Raw genomic sequence first — 11,098 nt, 5'->3', positions numbered from 1 at the left:
AAATTGCCAAATATGGGCTGAAAATAAAAGAAACCTCATAAATTTGGGCAACAAAAAAACAGGAAATCAGCTGAAGAGAGGAACTCTCACATCCCTGCATAAACTTATTATGTCGCCAAAAGGTGCAGGATTCACTATATTTCAATTTCAAGAAATTTTTCCAACCTCATCCCCCCCCCATGTCAAAAAGAAATCTACGCCACTGGAAGGGAGGTATGGTGTAGACCTTATGTGTACGAGGGGGTATCCAAAAGTTTTTGACATAACCCATAAGGAAAAGAGCTATATTGATGAAATTTTGCCAGTGTAATCACTGGTCCTTATGTACATTATGGTCCAAAAATGGTCTCATTAGTATGTTTACTTTCTTTACAGGTGGCGCTAGATGGGCAGTAGGCGCATAACCTTTTCATGATAAGATCTCCACTTTCTTGATTTTTTTCACTGTGGCCAAATTATCCGTAAGTGATGGACGTCCACTTCTTGGCTTATCTGTGAGGGTCGTGTGGCCAGTTTGGAAATTCCTTTCTCAAAAAGCAACAGTGCCATATGATGGGCAATCTTCACCGTAGATAGCTTTCATTTCATCATAGATTTTCTGAGCATTGTAGGCCTAACCCTTCAAAGCAGGAACTGAATCATGCTGCTTGCCTCAATTTTCACCATCTTGTAGGTTATGCGCCTACTGCCCATCTAGCGCCACCTGTAAAGAAAGGAAACATAGTAATGAAACCATTTTTGGACCATAATGTACATAAGGACCAGTGATTACACTGACAAAATTTCATCAATATAGGTCTTTTCCTTCTAGGTGATGTCAAAAACTTTTGGATACCCCCTCGTATATGATGAAACTTGGTGTAAGTTAAGTTTAATATGTATCACACAATTTGAAAGTCATGTATAAGTTTATACTTTTTAAATTATTTATCCTATTGTGATGAAATTTGGTGAGAGTAAATAATATCAATAATTATATTTGACAAAATTTGAAGGTCATTTTAAGGTCATTAGGGATTATCTGAGGTCAAATAACTTAAGATTTTTGGATTTTGATGAAGCTTGATGAAAGTGATCAGATATAAAAGCCAAGTTTTTTCATGGTCATTTCAAGGTCTATTATGCTAGTCCAGTTGAAATCCGTACACCGATTATGGAAGACATGACCTAAATCTTCCACACAGGGAGTCTGATTTTCAAATTGGGTTATCAGAATAATGGGTGACTCCATTTGGACTCCACACCCCCAGTGTGGGATATTAAGGTCATATCTTCCATAGGGGGTGTATAGATTTCAATTGGATTAGCCTTTGTGGTCATCATCAGTGTCATCGATCAGCGACTGATAACATTGATGCATGAGAGTTACTTTTAAAGAAATGTTATGTATTTGCCATTATTGTACATATATCTTTCATTCAGATAATTATATTAGTGTAACCATTTATACTTTAATTTGTATATACCCTACAGTGTACTATATAATATAACAGCTGATGAAATATAAATTTATTCATTTGATTTATTATGTAATAACTAATATAATTGATTAAGTTACTTTTTAACGGCAGTCGGCAGCATTCTTTTGTTTACTTGAATGCACTGAAGAATATGTGACTTGATCAAGGGGAATGAGTCGGATGTCGCTAATATTGTTTTTGAGATATTGGCAAAAACAGTGTTCAAATTCTTTTGCTTTATATTGTTTTCAGCCATTGATAAATTGCTCATAACTTGGTAACCAGATGGACCAGATGTAAAAGCTAACATTTTATGGAAAAGAAATACTAATCTATTTTTATGGAAATGTTACAACATGGCTTTGGGTGGGGAGGATGGACAAATCTTAGTTCAAAAAACTTCAAATAACAATAAGCTCAACGATGAGACTTGAAGGATGAAAACCTTGATGAGTGTTGGTTCTGTATGATTTTGTGAAACACATTTAGAGAGAGTAATGGCTGTTCCAGTTAAAATTCTTACACCCCTGTGGAAGACATGACCTTAATCTTCCACACATGGAGTGTGAATTTCAAATGAGGCTACCTGAATGGGTGACTCCATTTGAAATCTACAAATAGGGTATGTATAGATTTCAAGACAAGCCCAATGCAAATCAAGTATGTGTAGTCAATTTGCAATTAATTATTTTTGATTATAATTGACTTCTCTATGTGTTTAGTATGCGACCATACGGTGGAGTTCTTTTAGCATTACACATTTATAAGTGTCCCTGTTTTCCATGTGGCTCAAAATATGCTAAGGTGTCATATTATAGCCATATATTTTGACATCTTTTTAAAAAATAATAATTATAGAAATGGAATATTTGCTAGTTTAGTGGCAAGTTTAGGTAGTAAAGACATAGCATACACAATTTAAGTAAAATCCTTTCACTCTAAATAATAAAAAAAATAAAAAATAGCTGTAAAAATGCCTATTTTTACACTTTTATTTGTAACATGCCAAGAGATGCCTTTTTTCAACAGCTTTTAATTTTTTTTATGGATCCTTATAGAAATTCATGTGACCTGTTTCCCAAAATGTTGCAGTAAACCAATCAAAAAAACAGAAAGAGGCATTATGAATTATAAGTTAACAGATCAAAAAAGGATTTAAAAGTTTGCCTTGCGTATGTTACTATTGTCTGTCAAACTTTTGATTGATTTTGAAGTCCCTCAGTTTTTTATAAACAAAGACTTGAAGCATAAACTAAAGGGTAAATCTATTGTAAATAACTTCATTTCTCCATATTATAATCAATTTGTAAGTGGCTGCCATCTTTTTTGAACATATAACAATTTTAAAATTTTTCTTGAAATGTCTGTCAAATAGTAACATACGCAAGACGGTGCTGTAATTCCTGCTAAACTAGGGTGATACAGCTAATTATGCTACATGACATAGCATTTAGCTCCACCTAGCTTTGTGGCACTATCACTTTGTGAGGAGAAGCTTTTTTGATGACACAATCCATTGTTAAGTGTTGTCTGTCAAACATTTGTACGCAAATTAAAAATCACTTGATGTTCACATTATGATGATAGTTTAGAGTTTATAAAAGTGTTTTAAAGGTCCGTAACCGATCGACAGCATCATCCCCGATTTTTTCATTGTTGATGAGGTTTTGGTATCACATAATAGATACTATTTTTCTCATTACTATCCTGAAATTTGACGCTCCAAGTCGATGTATTTCGGAGAAATCATGAAACACAGCGGCTTTTACAGGTATACCAGTTTGTAAACAATGGTAAATACTTTGATTTCTGGGCGGGAATTATGAACGAAATAGCTTCAGTAATATCAGTCGCCTCAACAGCTACTTTGGTTTCGCGTCATACACATTCTGTGAAAAAGCGAACCACACTAACTGCTGAGGAGACGCGTCTAGACGGTGTGCCGTATTTAATTATAAAATTTCCACGATGGAGGCAGCGGGCGATTAGCTCAGTCGGTTAGCGCTTCATGTTTCTACCTAAGAGGTAACGGTTCAAAATCCGTGTCGGAATGTTGTTTTTTCCTCTCCATTTTTAACCCAAACTTTTTTATATTCATTTGAAATGTACATATTGCAAGGGAAATATATTTTGTTTCCTTTTTTTCTGAAACGCACGAAAAAAACAAATATTTTTCGCTCAATACGGGCCGGGCATTGATTGTACAGCATGTCAGCATTAAATTAAATCATCTGAACGGAAATGGTTGTTGTTGCTTGCCTACCCAGAATGCAATTCACGTATACCAAGGTATTGGATTGCAAATTTGGCTATTTATTCACATTTACGCCGAAAATGCTCTCGTTTTTTCACAAAGCAGCATAAAGGGGGCGATATTTGATATTATTATGTAATTTTAAAGACAATCCATATCCAAAACCAATAGGGTTACCCCCCTTTAAAACATGTGATTTATAAACTGCATGTGATCTTTATTCAATTTCCCATCTTGAACTACTGTTTTTGCCAAATTATTATTCTGTATGTTACATTTGACAGACATCTTATGTATGTTATGGCTTGACAGACACACATATTTTATTTATAACAATTTATCCTCCTTATTGTAATATTTGGACACATTTTTTCCACAATCAGTTGCTGTAGGTCCTACACCTAAATAACCACAAAATACCTTATGTAATACTTTATAAATTTTTATTTGATTGCAGAAAATCATCAAAATTGTGTCTGTCAAATATAACGTCACGCAAGGGCTAGAAAATTAAATTTGTGAAGTAAATGGTCTATAACTTATCTTTCTTTTAGTGTATTATGAACGATATATGTGCATACTATAATTTAAACCTGGTTGGAGACCAAAAGAAAAGAGCTGGAAAAATAATTGTGTGTTACACTTTTATGACACCTTAGCTTATTTTGAGCCATGTATATTATTTGAATAAACACCTGCAACTCAACTAAAGGTATACTATACTATCAATTCTAGTTTGAAAAACATTTGCTGGTTATAGTAGTGATGATCAACATCAACAACTTCTAAAACACATTCTTAATGAAGTCTGTCTAATTATTTCTGTAAATTTATGTTCATGTACATTCCATTAAAAGAAATTTATATAAAACAATATAGTGTTCGTTTTTGTAATGGCTAAAATGTATTTCCCCCTGGCTATCCAGATCCACTTCTTATACTCGCACCCATGGTGTCAATCCTGGGGGACATGCATGGACATGACCCCCAATCTTTTAACAGAATGACCAATTTTATGTTCTTTTTAACCACTTTGACCATTCAAGATGGATTGATGCTAATGCCCCACCCACCTCAAGCATGAACCTAGTAGATCTCATTCCAAACCATTTTACTTTTTCTTTTATTTAGTTTATTCTCCCAAATTTGGGACTCCCTTGGTCTTGGGACCAGCCATGTGGGTCCCACCGATTTGCCGAAAGTAACCATCCCAAACTACTTACTTTTTCATCATTTGTTTTTGGAGTGTTTGTGGAAGTCTTGCAACCAAAATTTTTGTTGCATTATGTCCAGTAAGCTCTCACATTTTATATCAGTACTCATGCAAAAACCCATCATCTATTAAAGGAAATCTGTACCATAAACTAATCAATGGCTAATATAGTTATATACCCCTAAATTAAACATACCAGACGGTCTATATGAATTTCGGAATATTCCTAACAAAGAAAAAGCACTTTTAATCCTTCGTTTCTGCGATTCATGGAAGCCGCCATGATAGCTGCTTGCGAATCCTTTCACATAAGCGGTAGTGTAACCTTTCACACAGACCCTCGGCTACCTTCGGCGAGCGTGTGTTGCTTTATGGCATTCGCGACCCCCACAGCGAATTTTGTTTTTAGTGCTGTTTTACACTTTTCGTTCTCAAAAGACATTGTTGATCATAAATATTACTTAAAATACATTTTTTATGTTCGTCTGTAGTTTTATGGGTAAAAATGGTCGCGTTTTCTTTTGAATGAATGTTGAATCTGAACTTTGGTAGTATTCGCTTCGTGTCACCAAAGTTCACGAGGGACGAGGCTTGTGGCACGGTTTCGCTGGTTTCAAAATCGGGTACCGTTACAGCGTAATAAAAATACATCGGGTATCAATATGGCAGCCACCATGGATTGCAAACTGACGGCTAATTGTCGTAAGGAATTAAGAATTTCTCCCTTTATTTGGACGTATATAAGCGTGGGACTTTTACTGTTTGTCGTTTTTATTATTACTGCAACTATATAGCCATTGATTAGTTTATGGTACAGATTTCCTTTAACAAACCATTACTTCATTCACATCTTCACAACAGATGATGCAATCTTGGGATTTCCCAAGATTAATTATACACATTAACCTTTCACATTACATCACTTCCTAATGGTTCAGCTGGGGATTTCCAAGTTCCAAACATAGATCTGACTTTTTACAGTATTTTTTTTTTTTTTGGGGGGGGTCCCAAAATGACTTTACACACCAACTCTTGGAAGTGCAAGCAAGGGGGTTTCCCATCTCATGAAATACTTTCAGCTTGTAAACAAAGCTAAATAATTAAATTAGATTACTCAGGGCACATCACAAAATATAATCCAAAGTAACTCTGATTTCTTTTTATTATATTATGTAGAAACACGGCAATGTATTTAAAGCTGCATTGATGTACTCATACACTTCAGAAATGTAAATCAAAATATTTTTTTCATCATATTTGGCTATGAGCTCATTAATTATTCATGAGCTAATTTGCATAAATTTACATAATTATTAAACTTGCTTTTAAAGTTAAAAAGTCCTTAAAGCTTGCCAATGGTATGCCACTTATTTTACCAACCGATCACACTGCAATGCAGTAGTTAATATGATACCTCCACACCACTCAAATATGCCACTTTTGTGTGTGTGTGGGTGTGTGTGTGGGTAATAGGGGGGGGGGGGTAATAGAATGTAGCCTTTTGTAGGGTTATTTATATAAAGGATATATAAAAGGTATAAATATTCAAAAACATTTTTTGAACATTCAAAATATTCTAACAATGTTATTTAATGTTGACAAAATATTTGGCAAAAATGTTTGTAAAATATATTTTACAATAACATTTTGACATTTTTCATACATAACGTTTTCATGACCTTTATATAACCCGGCATTTAATGTTATTAAAACGTTTTACCAAAACCAAAACCCAAATAGGCCTATAACCCGTTTAAAACAGGTTTTGTTTGCTGGATAGATTTCAGGACACAGATGAAATTAAGAAAAATTAAACTCCACCCCCACACCCAACACACACACACTTCAGGTAGCTTCAGGTCCCGCTTCAGGTAGCCAAAATGCACCCCCACATTCCTCGGGCACGTCCCCTACCCCATTCAATTTTAGTACACATTACCGGGCAAATTACACACTGGGGTATCCCGTGGGGAAATCCCCTAAACCAGCATGCATCAGATGATTGCAAGGGGGGTGTCCTAGGTGTGTCCTCACTTTGTCGAGCTATAAAATATTATTTATAGGCCTACTTCAAATAAGGATCAGTGCAAATTGAAAATATCTACCTGATTATAAAATCCCGGGAATATAATGTTCCTGGAGAATGTTATGTAATAAATTTGCCTGAGTGTCTGAGACAAAAATCCCGGGACAAAAATATCCAAGGGAAGCTTGCAGACTTTGGACCAATCAGAAATCGCCAAGTTGGCATGTTGGCTGACAGCAGGAAGGTCAGCAGGTGTCAGACAAGGGAACAAAACATGTGTCAAGCAGCTCAAAGATTTTAAAACTATTTTCGTGTATCGGCAACAGCTTACATAATATTACAATTTTGGAAAGAAAACCTAATATTTATATAAGCAGAATATGAAATGATACCCAATTCCACCCAGTTTATTGTAAAAACACGTTTTTCACTCGAAATATTTTACAACTTGTGTATGATTTTACTGCATGTAAAATAGTCGAGAAGTCAATTCGTTAATTGGTGGTTTCCGTGGTCTTTTCTACACAACGCTTCGTGTATAGCGAAATCCCATAGCGCTGACAGGAACCACACACAGTCTACAAATCTTCAATATGGCCACTTTCAGTCAGTGTGCTTTCTTCGCTAGTCTTGCGATATTTTTTGTTGTAGCATGGGCTGATGTTACTAAACCGCTTAGAAAATTCGAATATAAGTACAGTTTTAAAGGACCTCATCTGATCCAGAAAGATGGTAGTGTTCCATTTTGGCAGTTTGCAGGGAGTGAGTATGAAATACTGTTCACTGAAACAGCTGTTTACTATTCAATTTCATGTATTGTACAATGAATGTACATGTGTACTCAGTCATGTACTGTATAAGTGTATCACTCTCACTCAGTACCAATGCTACATGATAATTGATGTAAATCTAAGCTTATTGTTATACTAGTCTATTACTAATACTATCATATAATAAATGTACATGGATAAACACCCGGCAACCATACCTGTCCCATTAGTTAGTAGATAGTATTAAGTATGTCATAGTCTCATAGACTTCCTGCACAACTTTAAATTATAATATTCTGTCGGTCCAACATCCGCCTGATCCGGGCTATCTCTAGTCTCGGGCCCAAACTGCATGTGGCTCACGGTTTGTTATGAACAACAGAAACCGGCTGTGAAGGAGGCTACATAGCGATGTTGTTGGAGTGACATTCAATTTCGAAACAAATTTAAGTTTGTCATGCAGTATATAATATATAAACGGTGAATCAAGTAAGTTTCTTCCACTCTGAAGACTTAGGAACGGTTGTTTGATTCCACTGACTATTTGCGATCGAAATTTATATAACACCAATGACAGAAATCATCAACAAAAATCGAATCAGGGACTTGTTTTCACTCGACCGTGAGTCGTATCATCAACCGGAAGTGACGTGGCACGGACCGACAGAATAGGATTCAATCATGTTTCACCGTTGTTCATCACCGATTAACAACGATGTTATGATGCATCCGCGTCATCTGCGTGGCCGATCGAGGTAAACCACGCAGACCCGCCGGACGCGCGTTGTTAATCGGTGATGAACAACAACGGCGAAACATGATTGAATCCCTTTCAACAACGAAAAGAAGCTAAAGATCGTATAATTCACGATTATTTTACGAGGAATGTCAGTTAACCCTAACACTTAACCCTGCTTTTTGATATCGGAAGTTAAAGAAGATACGAAAAAGGAGAGAAGATGAACAAAGAAGTCACTTGGCATCCCCGGGATTCGAACCTTTGACCCCCCGCATGCCAACCACACGATCACAGACCGATAGCTACACGGGTTATCGCTGCCAGCAATTCCATGAGCATATAACAGTATTAACACTCGGGGTGATTGCGTCATCGCAGACCCTGGCATTCATGCATGCGCTTAATTTTTTATTGTGGTTTTTTGTGGTATTTTTGAGTGTTATGGTTTTAAAATCATTGCCACTTAGCCTTGCAAAAACTTCGATGAGTTCTCTGTTGATATCAGCAATAAAACTACAGAATAAAACGGCAATGTTTAGCCGCTACCGGTACCTAAAAATACTGAATCAACTTGTAAGCTTGCATACGCACAAAGGTTCCAGGCATGACAAATTTTATGCGCTCTCGCGCAACGCATAGTCTTGCTCGCGTTCGCATATGGTCATTTTCACGGTAAAGGGTGTAACTTTGGATTTTTAACATTTTGATCCGTAGTGTTCTAATAAAGCCACAGAATTCCATGATTTTTGGCCACATAAGTCATCTAGTTAGCAGCTACCTTGGGTAGCATAGTCATCTTTAGTAGTTACTGCGTTCAGTTTTAGCAGGCTTAAATGTACTTAATATTGCCATTTTGAAAAACTATAAAAAACAGTAACATTTTGTAAAACCCTGTGTTTTCTTCAGTTAGTTCATGGATAATTTTTCTTATCCTGAAAGTATGGTCATATGTTCAGTAAACACTGCCACATTAGATTTAATTGTGAACAGCCCTGTATTTTTGAGAACCGGACTTGATATTTGTCGTTTGGAGGCTTCATTTTCCGTTAACAATTGTTAACAAACTTTGTGGGTATAGCTTTGGTTCATAATTCTTGGTTATTTCTTCACTTCTTCTTGATTCATAACAGTTGATATCTTAACTTGAAATGGGTAACAAAAATTAGTTGATTTGCAAGCTTTTAAGATTTTTATAAAATCTTGACTTCAAAGAGCCCTTTTTCCGTTAACTTTTTTGAAGCCTCCGAAACAAACTGTTCAGCAAGCTTGGGCAAATATAAATAAAAGAGCTCATCCAATCTATTTATCAAAATGTAGCAAAGTAGATCCTCAAGTCACTTGTTTTTAAATCGTGGAGATATATATCACCGTTTGAAAATGGGACCCAATACAAACTTTCCGTTAACAATTGAAGCCTCCGAAACAAATGAAGCCTCCGAAACAACAATAAGATTAATTATCATCTATGCATATTTAAATTAGTGTTTCATACTGATATCTGCATTGTAATTGTTACTTGGTATGTGCAGAATGTCATAAATTAAAAAAAATTTTGATATTATGATTAATGTTTGAAAAATATACTGATACCCAAAAAGCCTGTTTCGGAGGCTTCACATGCAAAAAACACCATACTTAACAAATGGGTGAAAAAATTAATGTGTGATAAATCTACAATATCTGCCGCATAGAATCATTGATTCAATACACACAAGAAAATAACAGCTTAGATGATCCCAACAGTGTTGTTTTAAAAAAACTACTTCTGCAATGTTTAGCCATTGTTAACATGAAGCCTCGAAACAAAAAAAAAATGACTTGCTGTGATAATTTAATTTTTGTCACAACTGAAATTCAATACTTAGAAGCAAAGCATGAAAATTGGTAATTGTGATATTTTTTACCTATTTTTTCATGTCAACTTGCAGTAGTTAGCCAAATATTTTACTTTTATGATCACCTGTGTTGTTAACTGAAGCCTCCGAAACACAAATCGCTTGAATTGCCAATTCTAAAAAATAACTCCAATTTCTGTGAAACTTGGCTGGGAGGTTCCTTTTATCAAGTAGTATTTGTACATGAAGTTAGACATTCAAATTATTTTGCGAACCCAATTAAAACTTAAAAAATATGTTTAAGGTTGGGAAATTTCCATTGTAAATGACACTTTATGTAAAAAAATTTCAAAACTGCAATTACAAACATAGCAAAACATGGTATAAAATGTAACTTATATCTGTTGACTTACTTTGGAATGGAATTTCACATGTATTCCAGCTTTCATGTCATAATTTTCTGAGCTTATGTAAAATACATTTTTCTTAGATTTTAACCAAAATGTTATGGAAATGTCAATTTTTTATTAGAAATCAAAAGGTTTAAGCCTTGAAACATTATTTTACTGGAATTTAAGTTGCTTCTATGCATGATTTCAGTAAACAGAAACATATTTAAGTGGTTTGAAATTTTGACCCTAAAATCAAAAGTTACACCCTTTACTGTGAAAATGACCATATACGTTACAGTAAAAGTATGGATTCATCACGGATTAACAATGGTTGGCTCCTGTACAAAGGTATAGGAAGAGTTGTTGAATACATGATACATCAATCACAATGGTACGGTACTGTACAATT

General features: G+C 35.1%; 1 protein-coding gene across 1 annotated transcript in view; it reads left to right on the top strand.

Moving 5' to 3' along the window:
* The first annotated feature begins 7,454 nt into the window (after window positions 1-7,454).
* Window positions 7,455-11,098, top strand: part of LOC140155191 (protein ERGIC-53-like) — a 29,807-nt gene continuing 26,163 nt past the window's right edge. Inside the window, exon 1 of the mRNA XM_072177972.1 lies at window positions 7,455-7,715. Within this exon, the coding sequence (XP_072034073.1) occupies window positions 7,547-7,715 (169 nt within the window). The 5' untranslated portion in view covers window positions 7,455-7,546. The remainder of the gene's footprint in view (window positions 7,716-11,098) is intronic.

This window comes from Amphiura filiformis, chromosome 1 (genome assembly GCF_039555335.1).
Source record: "Amphiura filiformis chromosome 1, Afil_fr2py, whole genome shotgun sequence".
Classification (NCBI taxonomy): Eukaryota; Metazoa; Echinodermata; class Ophiuroidea; order Amphilepidida; family Amphiuridae; genus Amphiura; species Amphiura filiformis.
Note: the sequence above shows the minus strand (reverse complement) of the source record. Positions and strands in the feature narration are given on the sequence as shown.